The sequence below is a fragment of the Phascolarctos cinereus genome, unplaced genomic scaffold (assembly GCF_003287225.1).
Source record: "Phascolarctos cinereus isolate Bilbo 61053 unplaced genomic scaffold, phaCin_HiC Scaffold_1;HRSCAF=81, whole genome shotgun sequence".
NCBI classification, from domain to species: Eukaryota; Metazoa; Chordata; class Mammalia; order Diprotodontia; family Phascolarctidae; genus Phascolarctos; species Phascolarctos cinereus.
This window is the reverse complement of record NW_027555514.1, coordinates 39,279,622-39,292,962: the sequence shown is the minus strand read 5'-3', so window position 1 is coordinate 39,292,962 and position 13,341 is coordinate 39,279,622. Positions and strand designations below refer to the sequence as shown.

Here is a 13,341-nt window from a genome sequence, read left to right as displayed (position 1 = left end):
TCTGTTTTGTTTTGTTTTCTCTTTCTGGTAGTTACTCCTATTGGTTCTAATTCTTCCTTACAACATCACTAACATAAAAATATGTTTAATAGGAACGCATACGTATAGCCTATATCAAATTGCATGCCATCTTGGGGAGGGAAGTGGGGAGGGAGAGGGAGAAAAATGTAAAACTCAAAAGCTTATGGAAGTGATTGCTGATAAATCAAAATAAATTAATAAAAAAAGAAAATATGTTAATAATCCTTAATGTTAAAATAAAACAAACTAATTACAGTGATGTGGGACATTACCCTATACTCATAAGGTACCATACAAAGGCTCAAAGATCTTGGGATGATTCTCTAACACGTGGCTTACTGTTTGGGGTGGTCACCCATCTCCAGGTGCTATTAGCTAGTTTCTTTATTAATTATCTACTCAGTTTCTAAGGCAGTTAAGAGTGTGTTCTGATATTTCCATTTAAATGAACAGGAATGTACAATCTCTCGTTATAATCAATCAACTCGGAACCTTCACCCCAACTCCTAAATAAGCCAGAGAAACCTCTTTTCCCATAAACATATACTTAATTCTCAAACATCAATATTACTGGCTACGCAACTTAATAATAGTATAACAAACAATACAAAGACACATTTTAATATTTCAACAATGTATTAGTTGTGAGAAAAAGTACTACCAGAGTCACCTCTGACCACTGGCTTCAAGTATTGACTTCTTCTCAGTTCTGGAAACACAGTCCCATCATTCAGTTCTCTCAGATTGGTTGTTAAAAGTCTCTCAAGAATTCTCTTCAGGATACCTGTCCACATCATTCTTTTCAGGAAATACCTTTTCAGTCTTTCTCTGAGATGACATCTAACTCCCTCAGTCCTTCAGGAAAGAATCTTTTAGTTTTTTCTGTGCCTCATGGGAGTGGGAACAACATGATTAATTATTTTAAAGAAAGCAGGCTCTAGGGCTAATAACAATCCCTCTGTAACAATTAAGGAATGTTAATTATTTTATAGGACCCATCAACATCCTGCAGACCTTGTTAATGGACGCGAATTGGCAGACACTCTGGTGCTTACATGAGTTTGTTAGGGAGATAAGACCCTCCTTAATTATACAAGGACAGGCAAGGACATAATATATATTTTGAGGAAGATGACAAGTTGACTCATAACTTTAACTCAGAAGAAAAACTGACTTAATAATAAAATTAACACAGCATAAAATTAAACTACTACTGCAGAAACTAGGAGTACTATCAGTTTTGCTATTTGCATTTATATAATCTTATACTGAAGGATTAGAATATTTATAATTCACTCTTGTTGTTCATCCTTTGTTTTCAAAGAGGACCAGGAACATCACAGGTGATGTCTTGACGTGTGTGAATTAGGTTTAAGTGAGGCAGAATTGCACAATGTTGTTAGGCTCACTCTTTCTTCCAGAGTCATCAAAGTCTAGTGGCAAGACAAAAATGACTGTTCATGGAGCGGGATGCAATGGATGACCCCACTGATATCGTCTATTTCCATTCAAGCGAAAACCTTCTGTGTGTTTAATAGAGAGTAATAGGCCTTGAGGCAGGTCCAGACCAGATTAGAGAATTCTTCCTGACCGTCCTGTTCAAAACCTTATAGAACATCTCTTTACCCTGAAAACATGAGCTCTATAAAAATGTCCATATGACTATTTTTTGTCCACGATCAGATGGAGATAACATTACATATTATGATTTTTTAAAAAAAGAGAAGTAAAATATCCCTTCTATTTTGGGCCCACATCTAAGTTCATCTGAATACAAAATTATTAAATTGTTAAGGTCATGGTTAAGTTGCCCCATCAACACTGAGTAACCTTTCTTTCTATTTTATTTATTTATTTATTTTATTTTTTGCATTTTCAAATATGGTTTTATTGTTGGACTTTAACTTGCATACATACTTTATTTATTTATTTTTTTAAAATATAAATTTATTTATTTTTAGTTTTCAACATTCACTTCCACAAGTTTTTGAGTTCCAAATTTCTCACCCCTCCCCCCACCCCAAGATGGCATGCATTCTGAATACCCCTTCCCCTAGTCTGCCTTCTCTTCTATCTCTCCCCCCTCCCTTCTCTTATCTCCTTCCCCTTCTATTTTCCTGTAGAGCAGGATAGACTTCTGTACCTCATTTCCTGTATTTCTTATTTCCCAGTTACATGTGAAAACATTTTTTTTAAAACATGTGTTTTTAAAACTTTGAGTTCCAAATTTTCTCCCTTCCTCCCTCCCCACCCACCCTCATTGAAAAGGCAAGCAACTCAATATAGGTTGTACATGTGCAGTTATGCAGAACACTTCCATAGTAGACATGTTGTGAAAAACTAACTCTATTTCCCTTAATCCTATCCTGCCCTCCCATTTATTCTATTCTTTCTTTTGACCCTGTCCTCCTCAGAAGTATTTGCTTCTGATTACCCTCTTTCCCAATCTGCCCTCCTCTCTATCACCCCCCTGCTCTCTTGTCCCCTTCTCCCCCTATTTTCCTGTAGGGTAAGACAGATTTCCATACCCAATTGAATGTGTATGTTATTCTCTCCTTAAGCCAAATCCTATGAGAATAAGATTCACTCATTCCCTCTCACCTTCCCCTGTTTCCCCTCCACTGTGAGAGACTTTTCTGTTTTTTTTTTGTGAGATAATTTACCCCATTCTACCTCTCCCTTTCTTCTCCGAGTATCATCCTCTCTCATCCCTTAATTTTATTCTCCAGATATGACCCCTTAATCTTCAACTCACCCTGTGCCCTCTATCTATCTATCTATCTAATATACATACATATAATTTTTTTCCTTCAACTACCCTAATACTGACAAAGTTCTCATGAGTTACAAATATCATCTTTCCATGCAGGAATGTAAACAGTTCAATCTTAATAAGTCTCTTATGATTTCTCTTTCCTGTTTACCTCTTCATGTTCCACTTGAGTCCTGTATTTGAAAGTCAAATTTTCTATTCAGCTCTGGTCTTTTCATCAGGAATGCTTGAAAGTCCTCTATTTCACTGAATGACCATTTTTTCCCCTGAAGGATTATACTCAATTTTGCTGGGTAGGTGATTCTTGGTTGTAATCCTATCTCCTTTGCCCTCCAGAATATTATATTCCATGCCCTGCAGTCCTTTAATGTAGAAGCTGCTAAATCTTGTGTTATCCTGATTGTGTTTCCACAGTACTTGAATTGTTTCCTTCTGGCAGCTTGTAATATTTTCTCCTTGACCTGGGAACTCTGGAATTTGGCTACAATATTCCTAGGAGTTTTCCTTTGGGGATCTCTTTCAGGAGGAGATCTGTGGATTCTTTCAATTTCTATTTTGCCCTCTGGTTCTAACATATCAGGGCAGTTTTCCTTGATAATTTCTTGAAAGATGATGTCTAGGCTCTTTTTTTGATCATGGCTTTCAGATAGTCCAATAATTTTTAAATTCTCTCTCCTGGATCTATTTTCCAGGTCAGTTGTTTTTCCAATGAGATATTTCACATTGTTTTCTAATTTTTCATTCTTTTGGATTTGTTTTACAGTGTCTTGATTTCTCATAAAGTCACTATCTTCCAATTGCTCTATTCTAATTTTTAAGGAAGTATTTTCTTCAGTAAGCTTTTGGACTTCCTTTTCCATTTGGCCAATTTTTCTTTTTAGGGCATTTTCTCCTCATTGGCTTTTTGGACCTCTTTTGCCATTTGGGTTAGGCTATTTTTTAAGGTGTTATTTTCTTCAGTATTTTTTGGGTCTCCTTTAGCAAGCTGTTGACTTGTTTTTCATGATTTTCTTGCATCACTCTCATTTCTCTTCCCAGTTTTTCCTCTACTTCCCTTACTTGCTTCTCAAAATCCCTTTTAAGCTCTTCCAAGGCCTAGGACTGATTCATATTTTTCTTGGAGGCTTTGGATGTAGGAGCTTTGACTTTGTTGTCTTCTTCTGGTTCTATATTTTGATCTTCTTTTTCACCAAAGTAAGATAATATAGTCTGACTCTTTTTGCGCTGCTTGCTCATGATCCCAGCCAATTACTTGAGTTTTAAACTCCTTGTTAAGGTACGAGTCTGCTTCCAATGTGGAGAATGTACTGTCCCAAGCTTCAGGGGTTTGTACAGCTGTTTTCAGAGATACTTGTAGGGACCTGTAAATTTTCAGTTCTTCCAAGGTGGTATGATAAGGGCGAGGTGTTTACTCCTTTACTGGCCTGTGACAAGTACTCATTTCTGTCCTGTAACTGTGAGGAGGAGTTCCTCTCTATAGCCACTACAAGCTCCATCATGCCAGAGCTCCTCCTCACCCCAGCACCGCCACCCAGAACTGTGACCCAGATCCACACACAGGCAAAGCAAGAGATTCCTGCCTCAGCACTGGCAAAGAGATCCCTGCAATCCCTCTCTGATCAGCCACTGGATTCCCCCTCAGTCTGTGGGCCAGAAGCTTGGGAAGCAGCTTCCCCCCCCTCCCCAGGGCCACGCTCTTGGGTAATGGAGCTGAGACCCCACCTTCCTCTCTGGGCACCAGCAGAAACAGACTTTTCCCACTGACCTTCTAAGTTGTCTTTGGCATTGGTGGATTGAGGAGTCTGGAAACCTCCACTGCTGCCTGTGATTCAATCCTTTGAGGCCTGCTCCAGGTTTGCTGCGGCCTGCGTGCCCGTGCTGCGCCCCCAGCCCGGCGTGATATACCTTTCTGATTAATCATCCAGGTTGTCTTGGGCTGGAAATTTGTTTCACTCTGTCTTTTTGTGGGTTCTGCTGCTTCAGAATTTGTTTAGAGCCATTTTTTTATGAGTTTTTGGAGGGGTTTGGGGGAGAGCTCAAGCAAGTCACTGCTTTCACTCTGCCATCTTGGCCCCGCCCCCCCAACACTGAGTAACCTGAAATATTTACATGCTGCCTCGGGAGGAGCATTCTTATACTATGATATGATCCTAGATTTATCCTTGTAAATGACATCAAAGTTAATCTAGTTCTACCACTCTTTTTACAGACAGGGAAACTGTAGGCAGAGGTTAAGTGATATGCCCACAGTAGTCACACAGCTAGCAAGTATCTAAAGCCAGATTTTAATTGGGTTCTTCCAGACTCCAGGTCCGGCATTCTACCCACTGCACGACCTCTGTCTGTCCTTTTTGTTGTTATTGCTGTTCTGTAGTGTCAGTCATGTCTGACTCTCCGTGACCCCACCTGGGGTTGTCTTGGCAGAGATACAGGAGTGGTTTGCCATTTCCTTCTCCAGCTCATTTTACAGACAAGGAAACTGAGGCAAACAAGGTGAAGTGACTTGCCCAGGGTCACCCAGCTAGTAAGTGACTGAGGCCAGATTTGAACTCAGGAAGGTGACTCTTCTCGACGCCAGACCCAGCACTCTGTGCGCTGTGGTGCCACTGAGCTCCCATATCTCTTATAAAAGAATACATGTTGGAAACATTTTTTCAGAAATGATTTTGAATAGAGGCTTACACTGGTTTCATGATATGGGCTAAGGATTTCCCTGGCACATTAACAAAGGAATCCTACCACTGCACCTGTCACAGAAAACAAATTCACTTTTCAAAACAAATTACTTAAATGCATCAAGATGAAAGGGTGTCAGAGAAAAGTAACGCACTATCTCTGAAGATGGCACATACTTTTAAAATGAAAGCCAAGAGTGTGGTTACAAGGCGTGCTCTCTGGTTCCCATCAGTTCAGTTTGTTTAATGCTCATGTCTCAACGTACCTTGAGAATTTCCTTTAACGATGATGATGATGATGCAGATAAGAATGACTGATACTTATACAGCGCTTTAAGGTTTAAAAGGCCCTTCACATATGTTATTTCATTTGCTCTTCCCAACAACAAGGAAGCATAAGTAATAAAGGTATTATTATCCCCATTTTACAGATAAGGAAACTGAGGTTGTATCAGAGGATGGATCTGACTAAAGTTTTCCTAACTTCAAGGCCCGTGTTCTTTTGACTACATGAAGCTGCCTCTCAAGAAAACACCACAACAGTCAATTAAACTCAAATAAAGCGAATCTTCTAAGTCATTGTAATAAATCTCTCAAATTCTGTAATAAAATACAGAAAAAAGCCAACCACCAAGGTTTTCTTATTTCCCCTCATGTCAAATAATTATTCCTTGTCAAAAGGAAGAAAAATGAAGACTTCCCACAGGTCAGTGGATGGAGATCTAAGCAGAGGGCAGAATTCCTTCCTCATCTCACTACACCAGGATATTCCACCAGAAAGAACAGAATGCTCACTCACCAAATGTCAGACTTGGTGTCATAACCTTGATGTTTCAACGCCTCGGGGCTCATGTAGTAAGGCGTCCCAGTGAAAGTCGTCGCCAGGTCACATGATCCCATTAAGAGCCGGGAGACTCCAAAATCCCCTCAAGACAAAAGTTAACCTTATTATTACTTCTAAAAATCAACCAGATCAATTCAATTCATTATCATACCCTAGGAATTAATGGAATTAACATCAATTTTTCCCAAAAAATATTACTTTTCTTTGTTTCAGGGATAAAACACGTGCTCCACTGCTCCCTGTACAAGGCCTAGAATTCTAGGGAAAGGACCCTCAGCATACTAGATGGACCCCACGGAGGAATTTATGGAAGAATGGTACACCAAATGAGAAGGTGTGCAACAATTAAATAGGTACCTGTGTCAACATGGCCATTGAAATACTCAAGCATATTATTTTTCAAAGAAAAAAATGAAAGTCATAGTGTTAATTCCACAATTATATAATAATGGCAACCACCTTAATGCTTCAAAAATTTATTATTTCATTCTCATGACACTAATGAAGCTCAAGGCCCATGTGCAATTTTAGTAGATTGTCTTCAAGGGCTGGTGTGGCCAAAAAAAAAAACAAAAAAAACCCCACCAGTCACTACTCTGCTGCCAAAGAAGTGACAAGTCTTAGTGGTAACCAACATTTGGCCAACAATGGACTCCTCCTTAGAGACGAATCCTGAGGAAATGAACATCTGGTACAAATCAGTTGGCACAAAGACAAAGCTAAATTTGATATAGTCAGTAATTTTGGCAGAAATAGGAAAAGTTTCAGCCTCACCAGCAAAAAGGAAATTTCATGCACAAATAAAAACCTATGGTTTTCCAAGGTAAAATGATAAAATTTAAAAATCAGATTTCTGCCAGCCACCCCCTGCTTATTCTTGACTAATTACTGTTGCTAGGTTTTATATTTGCTTGTTCTATTAAAAAAATAGAAAAGTTTAGATTACTAAATCTAATAACTAATCATTGAGGGTTGGTATTGAGGTCTAAACAACTACCACAAAGGACAAAAGGTTAACAAAACTATTTCATCCACACTTTAATTATCTGTAATAAGCGCTTATGGACATCAGAAAATAAGCAGAGAACCTGTAGTAATCCATTAAGCCAGGAGACAAGTCCAATTAATTCCACATTTTCTATATAAGTGGGCGTATACTTTTTTCTCCCATTTAGAGAGCATAGGTTAAAAAAACAAGATAATGGATTTTGGTTTCAAAATCAATTCAGGCTTATGTTTTATGGATCCTGGTAAAAATGAGACATTATAATATTTATAAACTAATGAATTCCTATTAACTAAGCCACTCCCAATACCATCCAGTTTAATTTGATACGCAAAGACTTTTAGAATTCAGTGTTTCACTACTGCACAATTCCTAATATAAAGAAAAATCTTACCAATTTTAAGTAGGTTATTTTTCAAAAAAATGTTCTTTGCTTTCAGGTCCCTGTGAAGTATTCTCCTGGGAAAGGAAAAGGAAACTCAACTTCATTTCAATCATGGAATTGTACATTTGTAAATACAACTATGCTGCAGTTGGAAAGCCTCATACCTATATTTGTTCATATTCATGAAAAAACACTGTTGCAATGTTTTGTTTGGAATATGGAGCCATTAGACACAAAATAAAAAGCATCATCATCATTTTTATCAAAAAATTCACAATGTAGGGAAGTGTGTTTGATTTTAGGAGCAAAATACATCATAAAACAAATAATATATACATATATATATACACATATATATATGTATATATATATATATATATAAAATTATATCATAGTACAATTAAAGAACATGTCCATAAAACTGTTGGGAATTTATATATGCCAAGAGACAAATAAAACCTTATGTAAGTAACAAAATCTTTGCAAGCATATTTTGCTTTTTATGGAGTATTGGTCTGAAGATAATCATGACCTGGGATCTTTTCACTGAAAGTCATCCATATAGAAGATGATCTAGGGGAATGGTTCTCTGCCCCACTTTTTGGTCTTATGACCCCTTTTCACTCTGACCCCTTATGACCCCTTTTACCCTCAAACAGCTTTATTTTATGTACAGTCACATCTAATGATGTTTCCTGTATTAGAAATTAAAATGTTTCAATATTATGAAAACAATTTTGACCTTACAGACCCTTTGAAAGGGTCTTGGGGGGCTCCAGGGGTCCTTGGGTTGTATTTGGAGAAATCCTGGTCTAAATGTTCTAATTAACTAAGCATATCCTATTAAAAATGTTATTATTATATGGCACTACTACCCAACTTTAGAAGAATGAGTATCTATGATGAATGAACAGTGATCCTTTCAGACAACATGTATATTATCTGATTACACACAATGACAGTACATAAAAGTAAAAATACTAATAGCTCCCTCTCTAACTCGCCCTTCCTATCTCCATCTCTGTTTTCCTTCAAGATTCAAATCAGGTACTAGATTTACTGCATTAAGATCTTTCCTAGTCCATTTATTCCCCACTTCTTAGTGCCTTCCCATTCCTCCAAAGTTACTGTTTTGTATCTGTTTTGTAGGTGATGTTTTGGTATACACCCCTATACATGTAGGCATCTCTCCCATTAGAATGTAAGCTCTTTCCTTCATGGAAAGGATTTTTTTCCTTTGTCTCCTCAGTGCCTAGAACAGTGCTGAGAATAGCATATGGAGAACCAAATGAAACAATATTAGCCAGTCAACAAGCATTTATTATGCATGTGGAGGCACCATGCTAAACACTGGGGGGTAAAAAAAAAAAAGGCAAGAAATAGCCCCTGCCCTCAAGGAGCTTACATTCCACTGGGGAGACACAACAGGTACACATTAACAAATACGAAGTAATTTCAGGAGAGAAACTAGAAGAGATTTTAAGTAAAAATTTGTACCTGAGTTGAGGCTTGAAGGAAGTTAGGAGATCCTAAGAGGGGAGGAAGTTTTCATAGGGAAGACATTTTGGGCAGAATCCTGGCATTTGATGATGGAATGTAGAGGTTGGGGAACACTGAGTGGGCCAACTGGCCCAGAACAAAGAGCTTCAGGTCTCCTGGGATTTCCTTTGAGAACCTGGAGTCACTCTCACAACACAATGAAGCACATATTTCCTCCACATTCCTCTGGAGGAAATCTCAGTTCTCCAACTTTTGTCTGTATTGTGTACCTCCTCCATCAGCATGGATCAAAAACCTTCAAGAGCTGCCTCTACCAGGACAAATTTTTGAGGATGAAAATTCAACTTTGGGATGATTCCTTTTCTCTCCCTTCTCTATACTATCTCCCTCGGTGATCTCATTGGCTTAATGATGATCTTTGGGATTCCCAGACCTATATATCTACCTATATATTCAGCATTAGTATTCCTCCTGAGTACCAGGAGGCATCACCTTTTGGACGGACATCTAGAACTGGATGTCCTGTAGGCATCCAGAAGTTACCGTGTCCAAAATGGAGCTCACATATCTTAGTTTCTCAAACCTTCCCTTCCAAACATCCCTATCACTGTCAAGGGCTCACAACTTCATCATTCTCAATCCCTCACTCCCACTTAACCCACATATCCTGTCCACTGCCTCATCTTATTTCTGCTTTTACCACATTTATACATCCCCTTCTCTCCACCTGTCTAGTCACAGCCTTAGTTCAGGACCTCATTACCTTTCTCCTGGACTATTGCAATAGCCTTCTAATTGCTCACCTGCCTCAATTCTTTCCCTACTACTCAGCTGCCAAATTGATTTTCCTAAAGTTTAGGTCTGGCCACATCATCCCCTCTACTCAATAAACTCCAATGGCTTCCTTTCACCTTCAGGATCTGCTTAGCATTTAAGCACTTTACAACTGGCTCCTTCCTACCTTTCCTGTTTTCCTACACTTGATTCCCCTCCACCCTCTAACCACAACAGCCTATTTCTGGTTCATCGAAAGAGGTGCTACATCTCCTATCTTCTGTACCTTTGTATAGGTTTTCTACTGTACCTGAAATGCTTTCCCTTTCACCCCAACACTGAATTAAACAAAAACAGTTTCAACAACAGGATTCATTGTAGCTTGACTAGAGTCTAATGTCTTCAGAAAAGTTTAAAAATAAGATTGATTTGAGAAATAAAAATATTAGCACCTTGGGTTGATAAAGGACTTTTTTCTTCTTTAAAAATAATTCAAAACATTTCAACATCTGCTCCCTGATATTCCCTCTCCTACCCACCCACCCACCCACACACCATAAAGTATCTATGAGAAATGATGGGACATCTCTCATCTTTATTTCCGATTCAAATTTTTTTAATGAAAAATACCTTTACTTTTAGGACAGGGAAATTGAGGCACAAAACAGTAAAATTAAATGCTCGTGGTTGCATTCTTAATCAGTGGCCAAATGAGGAGCAGAACCCAGATCCCATTATATCGGTACTTTTTTCTCTAAGCCACATTTGATGCATATTGTCAAGGACCTAGGCCTAAATGTAAGCAAAAGGCACAATTTTCTGTATGAGGAATGAATTCCCCACCCCATGCCTTGGCCATTTTGTACCAGGCATAGCTTTTCCCCTACTACCTGTGGGACACAACAATCCAATTCTAACTGCCGGTCCTGAAAGCCTCACAGCTCCATGGTTACCCATAATATCTAACAGAAATGAGGCAAACAGTTTCCATACTTGTGATAGGAGTAAAGAGTGAGTTTCATTTTGGTTTTTAATAACCCTTGGGGCTGATTTTTTCCAAAATGTTCTTTCATTCTACCCCAAGATCTATGATCCCGTGATTCTAGGAAACATTCTCTTTCCTGGAAACCCAAAGCACAGATCAGTATTATTTAAGCTGAAGTCAAGCTAAACTGTACACAGAAGAGGCAGCTGCCCGTGTCAATGTGATCTAGAGAAAATCACCCAAAAGTAGCACCATCATGTCCTTGACCATCAGCTAGACACTTTCTGAAATTCTCACGGTTGCCTCAGACTCCCATTTTGCTGGTGATCTCCAGAAATTTTTTTTTTTTGGTGGAGCTTGGGTCTTTCTATTTCTCCCAGGCTTGAAGTGCAGTGGCCACTCATAGGCCCAACCCCACTGCTAACTGGCACAAATTGGCTCCATTTCTGACCTGGGCTCCTCCTCAGTCATCCTGGGTTCCCCCTCCTCCACATCCATATTGGTGCCAAACTTAGCACAAACACCCAATCAGCTTTATTCCTACTGTAACTCAGAATTAATTTACTGAAGATTAATAACCCAATCACCTTTCAAAGTCTTAAGGAATGAGACACTAGGCAGGTTATGAAGTGAGAAAAGAAGTCCAGAGTATTAAGTTATGAGAATCAAGTTAGGGTGCGAAAGGGGGAGGTATCCTGTCTCATGCCTTGTGGGACCAAATAATGGGTAAAGAATGTTTTTTATACAGAGAGGGCTCTTTTATTTCCCCATTTGAAGCTGTGTAGGGGTAAGCTTCAGGCCATGGACAGGTTGAAGAGGTATCTCATGAAGAAGAAGGCAGAGATAGAAGAGAACACCCAAAGATAAATCAGCCACTTCATCATTTTCTCTGGGGCTGGTCTTGATTTTGATGAAAAAGTAAAATGGAAACAATGGTTCAAATTTAGATTAAGTTCTTTTCCCAATGTAAGGACTAGTAAGGCCTGCCTGAGAGATTCTCTTGATCATGCTAATTCCTTGTGTTTAACAAGGTAGTCTTTGAAATTCTAGCATTGATGAGGTCTCCTTGATAAGGTGCAGACTCATCTTGAGCAAGGTAATCATGGGCCACAGACACCATGTTACCGATTTAGGCTCCCCTCATTGACTAATCCTTTAAAAGGAAGAGGGATGGGGAGAAAAGAAATCCAACAAAATAAAGATGGTCAGACACACCCACTCTGTGGACCTGGGGTCCCTCAAAAGGAATCATATGCATCAGTGAAACATGTGGCACTGGGAGAAGAGAAATCCCCTGAAAGTGGACAAAAGCAGGGTCACAGCAGCAAAGAGCTCTTAGGCCAAACTTGGAACTGGAGGAATGTAAGCCAGCAACAACAGGTCACAATGAGTTCTTCTACCATGCCCCTGGACAAGCACGAGCCAGAGGAAAACAGAAGTGAAGGATAAAGCCATCATTTGGAGAAACAAGACTAGACTGACTTTTACTGTGCTGTGAGCTAGGTGGACTGTGCAAGTCTGAGAAGAAGATGCCAAATTTCTAGTGACTCCAATTGCTTTTCCTTTTCAGGGATACTCAACTTTAGGGTAGCACTACAGGTCTGGGGAGCTGTACAGATTCTTTGGAGATGAAGAGCTTGCCACAGAGGGAAGAAGAGTTTTCTTAATTGTATGTGGTGTAAGTTATACCATTACAAGGCAGTATAGTATAGTTGGAAAGAAGCTTCTACTTGGGATTAGTAGAGACCTGAATTTCAAGTCTCCTCTTTAACTTTTGTCTGAAAGATATATGGCTTGGGAAATCTCTCTGAATCTTAACTTCCTTACCTGTAAAATGAAGGTAATAATAACTATAGTACCTAACATTCACTATTGTTGTGATATGAAATATATATAATGTATGGTATTTTACTAATTTTAATGTACTATATAAATGCTCCTGTTATTTGTATTAATTAGTAGTTACTAGTAGTAAATTAGTAGTAATCAGTAGTAGTAGTTAATTGTTAATAGGTAATACTAAAATTTACTAACAAGTGACATTAGTATCATTTAGGTAACATGAGAGTGTTATCTAAATCTCCCTATTCTATCTAGACCAGGACCAGAGCTGAGGGAAAAAAAGATACCAGAACATTTTCCTACATGCAAATAACTGGTATTTTTTTTAGTCTTTTATTTCCATAGAAGCCAAAAAAATAAAATAAAATAAAACAAAATGTAAGTTCTAACACATTGGACTTTCTCTAGATAATCATGCCAACCAAATCCCCATGACTGATATCAGACCACTCACAGAGTTTATCTCAGCATCTGGTTCTCTCTGCTCCTTTAACCTTGGAAAGCCCAGACCTACAGTGCCACAGGACAAATGTCCT

The 13,341-nt window shown here is 38.7% G+C and overlaps 1 protein-coding gene across 6 annotated transcripts in view; it reads right to left on the bottom strand.

The window, feature by feature from the left end:
• The window catches only part of NEK11 (NIMA related kinase 11), a 374,166-nt gene that overhangs the window by 262,131 nt on the left and 98,694 nt on the right, over positions 1 to 13,341 (bottom strand). For all 6 annotated transcript variants that reach the window (XM_078151556.1, XM_078151557.1, XM_078151551.1 and 3 more), the window contains exons 5-6: positions 7,714 to 7,778; positions 6,269 to 6,395 (exon numbers count right to left, since the gene is read on the bottom strand). In XM_078151556.1, coding sequence (XP_078007682.1) covers positions 6,269 to 6,395; positions 7,714 to 7,778 — 192 coding nt within the window. The remainder of the gene's footprint in view (positions 1 to 6,268; positions 6,396 to 7,713; positions 7,779 to 13,341) is intronic.